The sequence below is a fragment of the Haliotis cracherodii genome, unplaced genomic scaffold (genome assembly GCF_022045235.1).
Source record: "Haliotis cracherodii isolate W230 unplaced genomic scaffold, xgHalCrac1.p SCAF_2, whole genome shotgun sequence".
Lineage (NCBI taxonomy): Eukaryota > Metazoa > Mollusca > Gastropoda > Lepetellida > Haliotidae > Haliotis > Haliotis cracherodii.
In genome coordinates this window covers 80,897,943-80,916,968 of record NW_027266275.1, presented here as the reverse complement: position 1 = coordinate 80,916,968, position 19,026 = coordinate 80,897,943, and the positions used below count along the sequence as shown (strand labels likewise).

General features: G+C 40.8%; 1 protein-coding gene across 1 annotated transcript in view; it reads right to left on the bottom strand.

Moving 5' to 3' along the window:
- Nucleotides 1–19,026, bottom strand: part of LOC139468575 (E3 ubiquitin-protein ligase TRAF7-like) — a 174,922-nt gene that overhangs the window by 54,632 nt on the left and 101,264 nt on the right. Inside the window, exons 10-11 of the mRNA XM_071250637.1 lie at nt 6,157–6,374; nt 4,536–4,609 (exon numbers count right to left, since the gene is read on the bottom strand). Of these exons, the coding sequence (XP_071106738.1) occupies nt 4,536–4,609; nt 6,157–6,374 (292 nt within the window). The remainder of the gene's footprint in view (nt 1–4,535; nt 4,610–6,156; nt 6,375–19,026) is intronic.

Below are 19,026 nucleotides of genomic sequence, written 5' to 3'. Positions count from 1 at the left end.
CGACTAACTGGATCGCGTGATCAGGCTCGCTGACTTGGCTGAAGCATGTTATTGTATCCCAACTGCATAGATTGATGTTCATGATGTCAATCACTTGATTGTCTGGTCCAGATTGTTTACTGACCATTGTCATAGAGCTGTGATATTGCCGAGCGGAGTTAACCAACATACCAAGTAACCTGCTACACAGCATCACTTAGACCACCCAACAGACTCTGAAGTTCCGTGAGTTCTACCTCAGTCATCCTACAACACCTAAGACCACCCAACAGACTCTGAAGTTCCGTGAGTTCTACCTCAGTCCTCCTGCAACACCTTAGACCACCCAACAGACTGTGAAGTTCCGTGAATTCTACCTCAGTCATCCTGCAACACCTTAGACCACCCAACAGACTCTGAAGTTCCGTGAGTTCTACCTCAGTCATCCTACAACACCTAAGACCACCCAACAGACTCTGAAGTTCCGTGAATTCTACCTTAGACCAGTTCTGTGAATTCTACCTCAGTCCTCCTGCAACACCTTAGACCACCCAACAGACTCTGAAGTTCCGTGAGTTCTACCTTAGACCAGTTCCGTGAGTTCTACCTCAGTCCTCCTGCAACACCTTAGACCACTCAACAGACTGTGAAGTTCCGTGAATTCTACCTCAGTCCTCCTGCAACACCTTAGACCACCCAACAGACTGTGAAGTTCCGTGAGTTCTACCTTAGACCAGTTCTGTGAATTCTACCTCAGTCCTCCTGCAACACCTTAGACCACCCAACAGACTCTGAAGTTCCGTGAGTTCTACCTTAGACCAGTTCCGTGAGTTCTACCTCAGTCCTCCTGCAACACCTTAGACCACCCAACAGACTGTGAAGTTCCGTGAGTTCTACCTCAGTCATCCTGTAACACCTTAGACCACCCAACAGACTGTGAGGTTCCGTGAATTCTACCTCAGTCCTCCTGCAACACCTTAGACCACCCAACAGACTGTGAAGTTCCGTGAGTTCTACCTCAGTCCTCCTGCAACACCTTAGACCACCCAACAGACTGTGAAGTTCCGTGAATTCTACCTCAGTCCTCCTGCAACACCTTAGACCACCCAACAGACTGTGAAGTTCCGTGAATTCTACCTCAGTCCTCCTGCAACACCTTAGACCACTCAACAGACTCTGAAGTTCCGTGAATTCTACCTCAGTGCTCCTGCAACACCTTAGACCACCCAACAGACTCTGAAGTTCCGTGAATTCTACCTTAGACCAGTTCTGTGAATTCTACCTCAGTCCTCCTGCAACACCTTAGACCTCCCAACAGACTCTGAAGTTCCGTGAGTTCTACCTTAGACCAGTTCCGTGAGTTCTACCTCAGTCATCCTGCAACACCTTAGACCACCCAACAGACTGTGAAGTTCCGTGAGTTCTACCTTAGACCAGCTCCGTGAATTCTACCTCAGTCCTCCTGCAACACCTTAGACCCTCCAACAGACTGTGAAGTTCCGTGAGTTCTACCTTAGACCAGTTCCGTGAGTTCTACCTCAGTCCTCCTGCAACACCTTAGACCACCCAACAGACTGTGAAGTTCCGTGAGTTCTACCTTAGACCAGTTCCGTGAGTTCTACCTCAGTCATCCTGCAACACCTTTGACCACCCAACAGACTCTGAAGTTCCGTGAGTTCTACCTTAGTCCTCCTGCAACACCTCTGTGGCTACCAAGTCCCCAAATTAGTGGCCATGTATTACAAGCAGGCCGACATGGGATCCATTCTGCTGGGGAATCTCAATGTAGACAATAAAAAGTATAAATAATACTTCAGTTCAGTATTGAAACAAACCCAGGTTTAGTGTGACAAGCAAACTCCTCCACCACTAGGCTAGTCAATCTACCCGCATGCCACCATATATCTAGACTGGACTTCTATCAAACTGTCCCAACATCTCGGGATCAGTTCAAGCATCCAGCTCGTCATGGACCTTCAGCTTCCTCAGCTGAGACAACTGAGTGTGTCTCCATCCTATAAACTACGAATCAAAGGCACAGAGCTTGATGTATGTTTAAGAATCTGAATTCAATTCAATTCATCCCATCAGCGGTTATAATCCTAACAAATCTGGACCATTGTTTGATAGGCATTACTTAGAAGTTGACAGATGACAAAGTAGATGTCGCCTTTAAAGTAATTAAAGAAGTTGTTATCCATAAATTGTGTCTCCCTTTGAAATCTGGAGCAGATCTAAATATCATCAATGGGTTCTATATCTACTTGGAGCAGCACGTCCATCTTGTAGACTTCATCCACAGCTATATGATGGTTCTGGGAATTGCAAGACCGATGAGCAGACGGCACTCTTAGTTCTTATCTGATTTACTCTGGGATTACATTATTAAAGCTCTTTTTTAGTATTTAGTTGAATTATTTTAACTGATTTGTGTAGGTAGGTGACAGATTATCTCTCAAAACACTCTAAAATCAATACTTCTAGGTATGCAATGTCAAGCATGATTTAGAAAATCAAGTTGAGAATAGATAGCAGTAGTGAATGGGTTTTTTGCTCCCTTTTGCAAAATGGTTCTTGTTTGCGGACAAGAAGAAATTTGTTTCCAGAGTAATGGAACCAACATTGTCAATGATAATTTTAACTCATATGTTCCATCATTAAAAACACGTCCTTAAATTGGACATTTAATTAGTTGTTTAAATAAATCTGTGAACTTATGTAATATTGTATATATATAGAGAGAGAGAGATATATATATCACAATCTCATTAAAATCGGATCTTAGTGCTCACGACCGCCAGACAAAGATCTGAAGACATCCCATTGCCCCGTTCCTGAGAAGTTTTTTTTTTTTCTAAATATTTGATTTCAATTCAGTAGACATGTATCTGTAACACAGGTACATGAGGTATATAAGCGTAGCACTTCATAGGATCTTAAAACATGATCAAGGTATGGGTAATATACATATATTGGATTGACTGATATATTATAAAAAGTAGGCTGATAATTCTTTCCATTTTCTGTCAAATCTATTAATACTACTATTTTTCATTGCAATCTTTTTTTCTATTTTATGAAGAAAGGAAAGTATAATGGAGTTTTCTTAATGCAAGAAGAATTGTATGGTTGAAAGTAGAGTTGTGTTTGTGCTGGTGAAACAGTCACCTTCTAGCGGTTTCCTGGAGGAATTATCAAGTACAAGGCTTTCCTCAAGGACTCCAGAGAAAAGCAACCCCATGAACTCGATCATCGCTTACATTCAGGACAAGATACAGACATCATCAGTGACTTGCCAGTAACTCACACATAGGATCAATACAACCAGTTTTTGCTGGATGTAATTTAAGAAATAAAGTGGTATTTTGCTGACTGGATAAAAAAATTGCTGGTAATTTATAGTTTTGCAGAGACTAGGACCAGTATAGAGAAGCAGGTTGACAATTGCACATCTATTTGCAAACCTGACCTTGACAAGACGTGGCACTCTAAAGGGATTTATCAATAACAGATATACATAATGCCAAAGTCAGTTTCTGTCCTGATAACCAGCAAGGCTGAAACAGAGACGTCAGAAGAAACACATCTACAAGAACTACCTGCCAATTTCTGTGCTACATGTCTTGACTAGCCTACATCTCAGATGGGAATTATCTGTTCACATTACCACATAATGTCTCTTATCTTCTTGATGTCATTGGTTGTGTTATCACACTATGGTCTAATTGTATACCGTTATAAATTCTTTGGGCATTTTTGCATCAGTAAAACTTTTTTTGTATTAATGTTAGTATTAGTTGGGTACCCTTGCTCCAAGGCTGTAGTGAAAGAATGAGTGAGTTGGGTTTAATGCCAATTTTAACAGTATTCCAGTTATATCAAGGCATGCCAGCTTAATGTGGGAGGAAAGACTGAAGTGATGCAGGTCTCAGACGTTTACCACTTCGGTGAAACCCACGAGAACAGGCATGGTGCTGACAAACCTAGAAACATAATTGGGGCGAAAAGGGATTCGAACCCACAATCATAGGTTTCTGGCGTGCCCAAGGGACGCAACTCTGCACAGCGAATAGTGGCGCCTCAGACGACTGGGCCACCTGTGCCCCCTGTACTGAAAGATATGTCTATGGATGTGTAGTAATTCTATCCTCCTAATAGATATGTGGACAGTCTAAGTCTAAGGACGCCAGTCTCAAATAGGGACAACTTGACCTTATTAGTTAGATAATCTATAAATTATGATTTAAACTAATAATTATTGCCTTAGAGACTCCTGAAAGTCTGTAGTTGGGGGTGAATGTTGTGAGATGGGGATGGTGCTTCGATTTCCCTGTCCATATCAAGAAGTGCGGACAGCAATCCTACTAGATCTGGAGCATCATCAGTGGGTTCTATATCTACTTGGAGCAGCACCTCCATCTTGTAGACTTCATCCACAGCTTCATGATGGCTCTGGCAATTGCAAGACCGATGAGCAGACAGCACTGTTAGTTCATATCTGATTTAATCTGGGATTACATTACTAAAGCCTCATAACCCTGTGAGACAGTACTTACTGCCACGTCAGCATATTCTCTCCTGTTTTCTATCATGTCATTCATTATCTTGTTCTGGGTCCGCTCCACCAAACCTGCGCAACATAAAGCAGCAAGTCATATACAGCACTGGAAGGAACGTCCAAAGTCATCACCAGCTTAAATACAGCTCAAAACTAACATGTCATACAAAGCCATGATCAGCATATCCTGGGGTAGCAACTATACAGCAAAATGCACCACCTTAAGATCAGTTTCTGATGAGGCAGGGATTTATCCAAGATTCCAAACTAAGTACCATGGCAGGCAAATTGGTAAAAATATTGAGTGATTTTGTTCAAAACGGGAATTTTTAACTGTTCATATGTTTGGTAATTCTGAGGATATAAGAAATTATTAATTCAAATTGGGAATTTGTACTGTGATTTCCTGCAGACGTGGGGCTGAATATCAGCGTCTGAGCAGGTCTGGATAAATCCCTGGGAGGAGATGCCCAATAGGCCATGACATCAGATTACTTCAGCGGACATCCCACAGGCCACATGGACAAGTTTGCTTAACGCTAAGACTAACACCCATTCCTTAACAGACTTTATAATACAATAGTTGCAGCACTATGACCCCGATGTGCAAATGTGCTCATGTGAATGAATAAATAAATAAATAAATAAATAAATAAATAAATAAATAAATAAATAAATAAATAAATATCATGTGTATCTTGACAATGTGAACATGTGAGCAAGAATATAGGTTCCCAGCAACCCATTCTTGTCATAAGATTTGTTTTGTTATTTGTTTGTTGTTTAACGCCACATTCAGCAATATATTCCAGCTATATGATGTCAGTCTGTAAATAATCGAGTCTGGACCAGACAATTCAGTGACTGACATTATGAGCATCAATTCATGCAATTGGAATACAATGACATGCACCAACCAAGTCAGCGAGACTGACCACCCGATCCTGTTAGTCTCCTTTTACGGCAAGAATGGGTTGCTGTAGATCTATTCTACTCCGAGTCTTCACACGTCTCTTGTCATAGAAGCAATAAATGAAAACTGGGTGGTCAGGTTCATTGACTTGGCTGATAGCAAGTCATTGTAGCCAAGTGCATAGATTGATGCTCATGATGTCAATCACTTGATTGGCTGGGCCTGACCTCGATTATTTACAGACTGCCATCGCGGAAATATTGCTAAGTGTGGAATCCAACAATAAACAAACAAATTACAAACAAAAAACTATGTATTGAGTGAGTTGGGTTTTCACCATCTACGAGATGAAGATATACTGTGATTAAAACTTTAAATTACAATAAATGAACTCAAAGGGACCACTAATTTTAGTTCGTTATAAGCGACTGTGTTATAAACATAGTTTACTGTATGTCAAGAGCTTATATATCGCAAATATTAAGTGAGTCGGTGATGTGGGAGTTAATGCTGTTTTGAATCGGGCCATTAGTCAAGCAGCAAAAAGGAGAAAGAAAAAAAGAAAGGCCAATGTGCAAGTGCACCATGTTATCAGCTGCGGTGAAACACATAGCCCCAACTATGATAATGGTCAGATGATCACAGAAATCCTGGATGACTTGTTAATAAGTCACTTACATTTTTATACGATCGGAATTCCACTCACCCAGCTTTAAATCAACAGATTTCTCCAGCGACTCGAGACGTTCAGATAGCTTTCCCAACATCGAACGGAGGAACTCAATTTCCTGATCCTTCTGGTTGAGTGTGAACTGTAGGTCGGACATCCTCTCGTCTGTCCTCTGTAGGAACTCCTTCATGCTATCGAACTTGCAAACTTTCATATGCTCTTCAAGCTCTTCCTGAGTTCCCAAAAACTCACAACTGTGGAAATGAAAAGAGTTCAGTTGAAGCATCTAAGGACAACTAAAAAAACAGATGTGTAAGATGTTGCTGGATCTTGCTGAAGCCATAACAAATTTAGAAATCAATGGAGGAAAAACACAATCCCCAGAATAAACACAATTATCAAGGATAATGCTTTGTCAAAAAGGGTTTGCAGAGAAATGAATAATCAGTCCCATTGTTTGTTGCGTGTTGAGAAACATGTGATAGATTTACACAGAATGAATTGTGATTATGACATGGAGTTAATTCTGTCAATTATCACCACTTGGCCTGAAGAAGGAACTGAGCTGAGATAACTTATCCCACTTGCAATCGTGTGGAGGTAATTTCATTTGGGGATATTGATCTGACTACAAGATTGAATTGACGGGTTAAATTGACTTGTATTTCTTAATGGATTTAGACCGCATGAACTTGAAAGTTGAAAACATCCTTTTGTTCGATTTACAAACATAAAAAAAATGACAAAATAAACCTGACACTTTATCAAAATAATTCACTTAGTGTACAGATCACTGTGAAATGGGATATTCCTTGAATGATCATGATATTGTTAAGGCTTGAGAATATACCCACATGTTTTGAGGTAACTTAAATGTACTGACAGAATAACCAACCTTTTAACCCCCCAAACAGTAGCTGACATGAAACGTACAGGGATGCAGGAAATTATCCTCAAACTGTTTATTTACAGCTTCAAATGTCTGTGTGAGCGTGTCAAGCAGCAGGGGGACAAATATACAATTCACTGGGAGACAATTCACTGATCCAACAGACAGATGAAAGTAACATTTGAACAGGACGAGTCATATGAAAATCTCCCATGTTGACTAGGTTGATGGCGTGTCATCATACCCAAACAGTGTTGTAGCATGCTCATAATATCAACCACTAGTTTATTACAGGCCACAGCTGCACAGTCACAACATGGCGCACTGCCGGAATACGCAACATTCACTCGTTCATTAAAAATCAAGCTGTTTGACTGGCTTGTGAAAAAATTGAAAAGTCAATGTTTAAAATAAAGGATATCTTTACAGACTCTACGGTTGCAGTACAGACGTTTGCGATATCGAGTTTTTAAAAAAACTTAAATTGCACAGTTAAACTAATGTTTCGTGTTGTGAATGCTTTGATGTGCCCCTGTTTTGTTAACCTTTGAGCCATGAGAACACCATACCTCAATGGTATCCATGACCCTGAAGGAACTGGTGACATCTTTCAGGACCATACACTCACTTCAGAACGTACAAACCAAGTAACAAGTGTGTTTGTCAAGTGATGGCATGTCAGTGTTGATGTAAGGTCGGTGTCCACAGGGGATAACATACGATGTGATTGAAGAATTGCAGTTCCACCTCACATGTACAAGTGATGGTTATTGAAGAATTTCATCAAAGCTACAAAGAAGACACACATCTTACTCCTTGAAGTTCTGAACAAATTTCTTCCAGAAATGGAAATAAAATACTCTCTGTATATGTTTACCATACAAACTATTCCATTAAGACAGCTCTAGTCGCCTTGTCTGTAGATCAAAGATGGAAATGGTGAATAACAAAACTACAACAATTCAAGCTGAAAATCTGACAATGGAAAATCAATATTTCTATGTATCCAAAACGTAGTCAGTTTTGACAGAACATCATTCAAGTATGTAAACGTAGTAACTTGACCTAACATGTCCGAGCAGTGTACCTTAACACTTCATAAAGTCACATCTCAAGTTTTTCCCAACTGTACAGTGTCACAATCTGTCCAGTATTTTCTGAGGCCATGCATGCAGTTCTCGATCATGATGCCCCGTTTACAATGACGCAAAGCAAACATGAAACTCTGACTGAAGTGACACAGAGTTGCTGTCAGCCAAACCTTGAACAGGGCAATGAGGGAAGTGGAAGTCACACGTGGAGTGCTTCACAGCAGACGTACAAACACCACTAACAAGATTTCACTCTCAGACCCATGTCCCCCATCAATACCACAGAACAAATGATGACTTAATATCTTTGTTAATAGATGGAGTTGGAGCACGAGAGCAGCGAACGATAGGTTTTCATCTACTTAATCTACATCCCGCCATCTACAGCATCGATCAGGGTTGATAAAGTGCTCTTCAGACCCCTGACCGTGGACAAGGGGACATTTGATGGTGTTTAGAAGAACAGGAAGTCGTCTGCTCCACTGGCAGATCAAACAGTTAGCTGGATCTGACTATGAATGTGCTGACATTTAACAGGGATTCACTCACATGGTTATTTGACTGTCTGCAAACAACTAAACCACAAATTACATTTTTCCAATACCTACATGAATGCAAATTGCCGTAGCTGGGCCCAAATGCCAAGACACTGCATCGTGGCAAGGGGAGTAATACATGCATCCTCAGGCATGCTGTAAGGCTTGATCTTTGCTGTAGACTTGCAGGCAATGCTGCGGAATATCACAGTCAGTCGGTGGTTAAATACTTCGAGGTAGATGTGAGTATTGTGCATTCTACTGCCTCATTGTTAGAGAATCTACGGTGCTGCTACAGTCAGTTGGTTGGTTGGTTGGTTTGTTGTTTAACTCCGCACTCAGCAATATTCCAGCTATATGACGGCGGTCTGTAAATAATCGATTCTGGATCAGACAATCCAGTGATTGACATCATGAGCATCGATCAACGCAGCGAGTCTGACCACCCGATTCCGTTAGTCGCCTTTTAAGACACGCATAGTCACCTTTTACGGCAAGCATGGGTTGCTGAAGACCTATTCTACCCCGGAATCTTCAAGGGTCCTCTCTACAGTCAGCAGGCAAACCTTCATCTCGGTGATACAGAAATGTGTATAGTCTGTTATTATAACATACATAAAAATGACTGGTATATCATGTATATCTTGACTATGGAACCTTTGGTGTACATGTCCCCTGTAACCTATGCTTGTCGTAAGAGGAGACTATGCTTGTCGTAACAGGCGACTATGCTTGTCGTAAGAGGCGACTAACAGGATCAGGTAGTCAGCTCAGTGACTTGGTTGATGCATGTCATTGTACCCAACTGTGTGGATTGGTGCTCATGATATCAATCACTGGATAGTCTGGTCCAGACTTGATTATCTTAAGCATCTCTTAAGCAAGGAGTGGGTGAGTCAGGGTTAATTCTGGGGTCAACTGGTATTTTCTAGGAGAATAAGGTATATCAAATGAGAGCACAACTTTAAGAAATTAAGAAATCACCGGTTGTCTCTGAAACGCCCAAAGGAGGTAGACAGCTTCTGACTGTCAGTCTAACCACTAGAATCTTTGCTCAAAAAGCCTTCTTTCATTTTCTTTTATGGTGCCTATGTTAATATACTGCGGTGCAGAGGAGTTATCTTCCCCTCCTCTGTCAGTTCATGCTTGATATAGACGCCAACAAACTGAACTGTGTTACTGCTTTCACATGATACTTACATTCAAAACTCACCCATAAAATGTCGCATTAAGATGAAATTTCATTTGTCAAATAGGTCGTTAACATTCACTCAAAGTAGTTAAGACTTTCAAATCAATAGATATATCCCTTAAAAAATATTTATCAAAATGTTTGGATAAAAAATTGGTTCTGAAAATAGGTTTCAAATCTTCATCCAGTGTCTACTATTTAAGATATCAAACCAACCATAAATATCAATGAACATTAATAACAGCAAAAATTTATCCTAAAATAACTTGATATTAACTTTTATCATGGGCTCATCGCCCAGAAGAAATGGCCACCTCCTGATCTAGATGTATAAATGAGCTGCAGAATCCATTACGCTGTGAAGAACGGTGGGGTGTATCATCTCTAGCTCCTTGTTATACATCCTCAATTGGAGCTTTATGGCCCGTGTGTCACTTCCAGTCATTCCTCCACATAGATAATGCTTATTACAATAGATCATTCCACCAGTTCCCAGAAACAGTCTAGACGACGGGCGAACCTGCTGCTATCACTTGTTCAACTTCCCCCTCCTCTAAATCATTCACAGAAGGCAAACATACTGCATTCCTCCTTTAACACTGTAACTGGACATATATGAAGCACCATAAATGGCTATATCACGTTTGGCAGTAAATCTACACCGTTAGGAATTGGGATGGACTCTCCCTCTTGTATTTGTTACTGTAGTATTTGGATGAATGGACTCCTTTATCTTTACATTGTAACGGTCGGTTCCTAACACTTTTACCATCACTTGAATGAGAGTCATTCTGTCATGGAGTTAAAACAGCAGGTGGCCTCTTGAATCACTGCTAGTAGACATGGAAGTTATATATAACATGTGTAATTGTATAAGAGGATCCATATTACTATTGGGAGACACAATGAAAATAAATATTTTTATGTTTAGTTTTTTTCTGGACCAGATGCTTTTCAGTAGGGGCCCCCTTGTAATGAAAAATATGTGGGGCCTTAATGCCACATTCAACAATATTTCAGCTATATGACAGCTGTCTGTAAATAATTGAGTCAGGGACAGACAATCCAGTGATTGACATTATAAGCATCTATCTATACAATTGGGATACGATGACATGCATCAACCAAGTCAGCAAGCCTGACCACCCAATCCCGTTAGTTGCCTCTTACGATAAGCATGGTATGCTGCAGGCTTATTCTAACCCAGACTTTATGAATGTAGTATTCAATGGTAAATTATCATAATTTGAACAATACATAATCAGGAAAAAATTCTGACATTTTTGTAAACTATTTCATCTGCAAATGAGCATCCTGCACTACAAATATTATGTGTTCTGGTGTTTTTCAGGGGAACAGTTGACTTGCCCTTGCATGTGTTTATGATGGGTCCCACGGATGGGGCAGGATATGCTCACCTTTTCCAGAACACCTGGTATCAACGCTATTTGATAATAATTCATGAACACAGACTTCTGTATTGTCAGAATCATACAAAGGATTCTGCTGTAACTAGATTTCATATCATCATGGAAATGTTTTCTGTCACTCTTTCAGTAAACACAAGTCAATGCTACAGAGCCATAACATAACATTATAACTATATTTAAACCGTTATTTCCGAACACATCCTGAAGAACCAAGACCATAACATCATGTGGGAAGCCACCAAAGTTCTGTCTACTAACAACAACTGGCGACAAAGAAAACTACAAGAAGCCATTGACATCAGGAGACACCAACCAGCCATGAACCGTGACCAGGGAACCTATCTGCCTAGTGCTTGGACTTACTCCATTGATCTTTGTCGGGACCAATTACCTAGCTGGCTTCAATTGGCCCTTGGCTATGTCCATTCTTTTACCTATCAGTGCTAATTACCCCCGGCCTCCTGTTTTCCCAGTGTCCATTACCTATTACCTATCTATGATAACTTAAGTACTGACTTCCATACCTACAGCGCTAATTACTGTAAAGTGTTGGCTTCTATTGTCTATTGCTAATCACCTATCAGCGCCAATCATCTGTTGGCTTCCCTTGTTAGTTTCTACCCTTTGTTATTTTCCACCTATTGTTATCTTATTATGTTGTTGTCCTTACATGTACATGTATATGTATATATCTGCCTCATGGCATTCCTTCACCTGATGAAGGAGTAAGCATATACTCCGAAACATTGTGTTCCTCATAATAAAGAAGTTGACATCCATATATTCTCTTCCTTATATATTTAAACATCACCTCGTGCACTGCAAATATATGTAGAAAGATCCCCATTCACAATCCTATAACTGAACAGGATAAACATGGATGTATTCACTATTGTTATCTCGGACACATCTGCCATGATCCAATTAGCACCAACAGAGGCAGGACATATTTGGTTCTCTCCCATTAGGACAGGGTTCACAGGGGGCAGGGAGCGCTGGGAGGGGCAGACACCTCCTCCAGGCATTCATTATACAATCTAGGCTGCCTCTTGATTCACACACTACCAACAGTAGATTCTCAAAGGTTAACCAGAACAGAAGGATAGGACAGTTTGTTAACAACCGTCATTATGCGTGTGTAGGTACAAGGTTACTAGATCGTGTGTTTCATCACTGAGTATTCACACACATTGAGGTTATACTTGGGGTGTTTATATTTCATATTTAATGAGTCAACAACAAAAGATATGTTTGGACCAAGATCATTAATCCCTTCCCCCCTCCAATGTGTTTCAAGAGGAACACATTTTGCAGAATCTCTGCACAGCACATTAATTCACAGATAATGTAGTGTTTTCAGTTTCAACAAAATCAGTGGATGCGTTATCGAGTGACTTTTCTGGTCCATCATTTGATTGACTTGTTTGTTTCAGGCCACCATCGCATGGCAGGAGTACTGCTGTACCGCGTCAGGCAACAAATACTGAGTTTGTTCTGCAAACTGAGAGAGTGGCGGGTGCTGCCAGCAGGGCAGGACATGCTTTGTTTCTTTTTTGTTTAACGCTGCACTCAGCAATCTTCCAGCTATATGACAGCCGTCTGTAAACAATTGAGTCTGGACCAGACAATCCAGTGATTGACTTCATGAGCACTGATCCACACAATTGGGATTGATGACATGCATCAACCAAGTCAGCGAGTCTGACCACCCGATCCCGTTAGTCGCCTCTTTCAACAAGCATAGTCATCTTTCACGGCAAGCATGGGTTGCTGAAGACCTATTCTCCCCTGGATCTTCACGGGTCAGTAGGACATGCTTACCCTTTTCATGCTTTAGAATTATCAACTCTTAATACCTTTTACACCCAATAATATCTGTTTTGGTGTGTAACAGAGACTGATTATTTTCTGGTGTTGACATTTTATATTATACATTGGTGTGCACTAAGATGCCACCTGCTGCAATTTGACATGGACACCCAACTCATGAGTAAAACACTGATTAAGCGCCGACCAGGCCTTGTTATATCAACTTAATGCTGACCACCATGGCAGGGTACAACAAGAACCAATCTTTATAAATCTTTTGGCAAAATGTGGTCAGGGAATGGACGTGATGTTCATTAATAACTTCTCTTATGATCAATTTCTTTACGTATCTCTGACCCATCGCTCACCAAGTACTGATGCCACCTCAGCAGCAAACAGATGTAGAGGCTTAGGGTTCACATATAGGACACAGTAACTATCACTTATCTCAAACCTGGGCCCCGGTCCACAAAGCGATCGTAGCGCTACGACAGTCGTAAGTCTATGTTAAAGTCTGGTTGTTACGATCACCTTAGCGCTGTGATCACTTTGTGGAACAGGGCCATGGAACCTAGAGAGCATGTGCACGCCATGACCTCGAAACTCAGTAAAGTTCTCCGCAGAGGGAAATAATGAACATAAGAAAGTGTTCTGTATTGCATGGGCCTCATCACACTGCGGAAAACTTTGTAGTGCATGGGCCTAATAACACTGCGGAAAACTCTGTATTGCATGGGCCTCATCAAACTGTGGAAAACTCTGTATTGCATGGGCCTCATAACACTGCGGAAAACTCTGTATTGCATGGGCCTCATAACACTGCGGAAAACTCTGTATTGCATGGGCCTCATCAAACTGCGGAAAACTCTGTATTGCATGGACCTCATCAAACTGCGGAAAACTCTGTATTGAATGGGCCTCATCAAACTGTGGAAAACTCTGTATTGCATGGACCTCATCAAACTGCGGAAAACTCTGTATTGCATGGGCCTCATCAAACTGCGGAAAACTCTGTATTGCATGGACCTCATCACACTGCAGAAAACTAATTAAAGTGATGTGAGTATCGGAGTACTCTTCCAATCTGACACCTCAAGAAAAGAGAAATATACCGGAATACTTGAACCACTTGAAATATATGCTCCCCGAGTTGATAGCCTCTCCATATAAAGATGCAAGATCTATATGTTTATATAATAATCTCCACTCATAGGTTACTGGCTCAGAAAATATTACATATATATCATACAATTGAGTGACCATCAGAGTGAGTGAGTGAATATATTTGTTTGCCACTGCCAAAAATATTACAGCAATATTTCATCTGCTGTAAACATCAGTCACTCTTGCAACAAACACTGAGTACCCACGGGACCGAATTGTTCTAGTTGAGACTCTGAGATTTTGGTTGAAAATGTGAGTGAGTGAAAAGTCTGAGGGTTTCAAGAAACCTTTGAACCATCTAAATGCAAGACATACCAGAAAGAATTAAAAAAATAATAATTGGGATACCTTATAGTGAAAAACCCCATTACAGTAGTGGCATTATAAAAGGAATTCAACGACAGCAGGTGAGGGAAAGACCAGGAGCAGCATGCACACAACTGAAGTCATGACATGTAAGATTGAACACCTTATCATTACCTGATCCGAGTGGCTCAGTGGGTAACAATAATAAACATGATATGTGAGGTTGCATCTATTCATGTGCATGCATATTAAAAGGATGTCTATAAATCTTGGGGATGTACCACCACAGTATTGAGAGGTTCTTCAGCAATATTGATAGAGTGCCGGGTTTTAATCATTACACCGAAAACTTTATGGTGACTGCATCTTGTTTTTAATTTATGTGGCTGTTTCCATTGAAAGTGTGTTCATATTCCATAAATTCTTTGAGAGGCATTTAGAAGTTGGAGTACTAAGTAAGGATACAATATTTGGATGAACGAGAGAGCAACCAAACTATGGAATATATAAGTAAGGATAAGATATATTGATGAACAACTTCTTTATTACAATTGGGAGCAACTTTGGCATAGGTAACACTTGCTTGATAATGATGTCAGAACCTAAACCGAAACGTCGCTCTGAATTGTAATCAAGAAGTTTTTCATCCATATATCTTATCCTTACTGATGTATTCCACAGTTCGGTTGCTCTCTGCTGGTTTTCTTTGGTAGCCCTGGTTCTCCTCTGTCACCAACAGCAGCTGTCTTGTTGCACGAAGTGACAAAGTGATGCCAGGACTGACGGAGCTACACCACACAATGACCTTTATCACAGATGGAGAGCTTCTGACTGATTAAGATACCGATGGGTCAAGTGATCCCACTGCTTGTGAAAATGACGTTTAAAGGAACACAGGGCCAAAGGACCCAATATTGCCAAGAAGCAGAGAGTCGCCAGGTTGCGCAGGGCATGTGAAGCAGGCCCTCAGGCCATCTGGAGCACTGTAATTACACCGTAAAGGTCAATGTGCCAGGATGTCTTTTGTTAAATCTTTTAGTGCGGTAGAAAGAACAAATTTGTTATTTACCCTGTTCATTTCTAGTGGACAGAAGTTCCAGGGATTGACTTGTCCATGATGTCTTACAACCTTCAGGTCTGTTCTTACAATGTCAATAGTGTCTTCTTCTTGCATTCCTCCCAGTTCATGCAAGGACGAATAGTGAGCGAGTGAGTGAGCGAGTGAGCGAGTGAGTGAGTGAATATTCCAGTTATATCATGATGGGTCAGCTTAATGTGGGAGGAAGGCCCGAAGTGATGCCGGTCTCAGACGTTTACAACTTCGGTGAAACCCACGAGCAGGAGTATGGTGCTGACAAACCTAGAAACATAATCAGGGCAATCTAGATTAACACCAAAGGGACACAACTCTGCATAATGAGTTGCAGTGCCTTAGATGACTTGACCACCCTGGACCTTGATCACCGATGCTGACTTCCTGTAGAAGCATACTTCAAAGTCATGCATGCTGTGTTGACAAACCTAGAAATATAAGGATTCGAACTACATTCGTAAAGATTGCCAAAGGGACATAACTCTGCACAGCGAACTACGGCACCTGTGTCACCAATGACAAATATAAGAAAATGGCCTTTTACAACAATCTCACAAACACTGTCTTAACAATGAGAGTGAGTCAGTCATGTTTCACACCACTGTAGTAATATTCCAGCCCTATCACAAAGGGGAAACAAACACACAGGATGGGCTTCCTACACGATATGAAAGTCAAACCCAGGTCTTTGATGTGATGAGTGAACGCTTTAACCACAAGGCTTCAACACCCCCACTTTTCCTAGTAAAGGTACTTTAACACAGAATGAAATCTCAAGGCATTTTTAATGGTTCTCAGCACTCTCCTGCTCTTGTAGCAAATGTAACTTCCTTCGAGGCCAAACAGACTTGTCATGAAGAACTCACAGCCAAGCCCAGCCTTCTCAGCTCTCTCTAGACTTCAATAGTACCCTGACAAGACCATTCTAAAACACTTTCAATTCTTGTGCAAGGTCCTAAATTATTTCTGCAATATCAAAGAGCCTTTCTGTAACACAAGGATTTAAATGCCAGATGAAAGGGAAGAGTTGCTAATGAATATATACCATTGTCAGGCAGTTCCACAGATTTGTCTTAGTAAATAACACCAATATTTGGTATGAGTAACATTCATAGGTTTCACTGGGGCAAATGTTTGTTTTTGTGCTACAGGTGCAGGATCACTATCCATTTAGAATTATTCTTATATTACCAAATGATTAAAATATCCTTTTTAACATCAAATGTCTCCTGATAAGCTATTACTTAACCACTGCAGCTATCTCAGACTTGTATCAACTCCATGAGGACAAACACAAGGACAAGCTACAATGTGAAGTTGGAAAGTCAGCGTGAGTGAGTGAGTGAGTGAGTGAGTGAGTGAGTGAGTGAGTTGTGTATAACACTACTCTGAACGGTATTTGAGCTTTATCTTGAGAGAAAATCCTTAAACTGACGCAGGTCTTCGATGATTACCAAGGGCAGATCCAGCATTTTTTATAAGAGAGGAGTCCAATAACAAAATCCTGTGGGGGGAGGAGTCCGGACCCCTGGCCCCCTGGACCACCTGGACCCCCTGGACCCCCTGTCTGGATCCCACTATGTTTCCCACTCTGGTCGGGTAAAACCCACGAGCATGCATATGGTGCTGCAAAACCAAACATCATCATCATCAGGAAAGATCTGGGATTGAAACCAATGATCATCAATTCCTGCAACAACTAAGGGCCTGAACTCAGCACAGTGTGGCAGAATGCCAATCTAAGTGCCCTTGCCCTTCAGTTTGGGAAACAAATTGGTCAGTGAAACACAAGTAGGCTCAACAAAGCCATAACAATGATTATTTTTACTACATAACCTGAAAAGGAAATTTGTAATTCCGTTTTGGGAATTTTTAATGACATTTGCACCAAATTTTGGGCCTGAGATAAACCTCTGCAGTGTAATGAGTTGTCCTAGACAACTGGGCAAACCTTACAATGTCAGACCAGATTAATCACCTAAAATGATTAAAGTTCTACACATTTACCTGTTAGGTAAAACCCACGAGTACGGAGACCAAGGATGATAACTCTAGGATCAGAACCCCATGAACTGCAACATCTGCTGCCTTAGACTACCGGAATGCCCGTGCTCCTGGCAACTCATGACACACTCTATACATTCTGCAGAGGCAACAGTTGTCTCTGTAGGGAGTTTGGCAGTCAGAGCATACACTAAAGCCTGATCAGTAGCGTACATCGGTAAATTCATTTACAGGACAGTATAAAACTTCTCTGCAGTCGTGAAATAAATTGAATGTGCAGACCAAACATAAAACATTGCAACAGAATCCAACTAGGATCTGATGTTGCGCCTTTAATGATGAAAAGAAACTCCATTTCCTTGCCATTAAATCACTCATCATTAGGCTTTACAGATTCAACCAAAAACTTCAAGCTAAAATTACAAAGGACGTCTTTCTTTGCAAACTCTGACAAATGATTTGTTGCTAAATCAGTTTTATAACTGGTTGAAATCATAGGAGACATAGCAACAAGATCGGAGTGACATGTAACAAAAAGCCGGGATTCCAATTTGCAGCTGTCTTTTTATGCCCTATTTTCAGGATAATTGAGCTTGAAGCACTGGTACACCAAGTGTGATGATTAAGGATATGTTATGTCATAACTGCACCCCCTACAACTGATGCTGGCATACTGTCATACAAGCATATTTAATGATCAAATTCAAACTCATGTGACTTAATACAATGTCCATAATATTGGTAGGCACTACTGAAAACAATAGGGACACCCCACTGCCTTGAGCTAACACTGCTCCAGTCAACTTATGATGAAAGTTGTCAGCTGTCAAGGTTGGGAAAAACAAGCTACCCTGAGAAGGGCAGAAGAGTCCGGTACGATGATCCACGACAGATACATCATGTCCAACATGACACTGCTATACTGATTTTTCCCAAACTGGAATTTTCACTTTAAGGTAACCTGAGCTGCTTCAGATGCTGCCAACCCTTTTATCTCCGAGAAAGGTCATGTTTTTCTTGAGTGAGTTATGTTAATGGTCATATTTCTGTCTTTTTTAAGTGATTTTGTTAAAGCTACCCATGTACTGCAAACTGGAAAATTTAACATTTTCAAAACCACAAATAACCAAGAAGATATTCAACCAAATCAAACATTTACAAACTGATGAATTAAACTAACCATAATCAGGTAAACATCATCAACAACAACAACAACAACAACAACAACAACAACAACTACAACAACAACAACAACAACAACAACAACAACAACAACCAACTTGCAAGGCTTAACAATCACCCCTGTTGGAACTCCAGGGCCCACGTGCACAAAGCGATCTTAGCGCTACGACTATTGTAAGCCTATGTTTAAAGTATGGGAGTTACGATCAT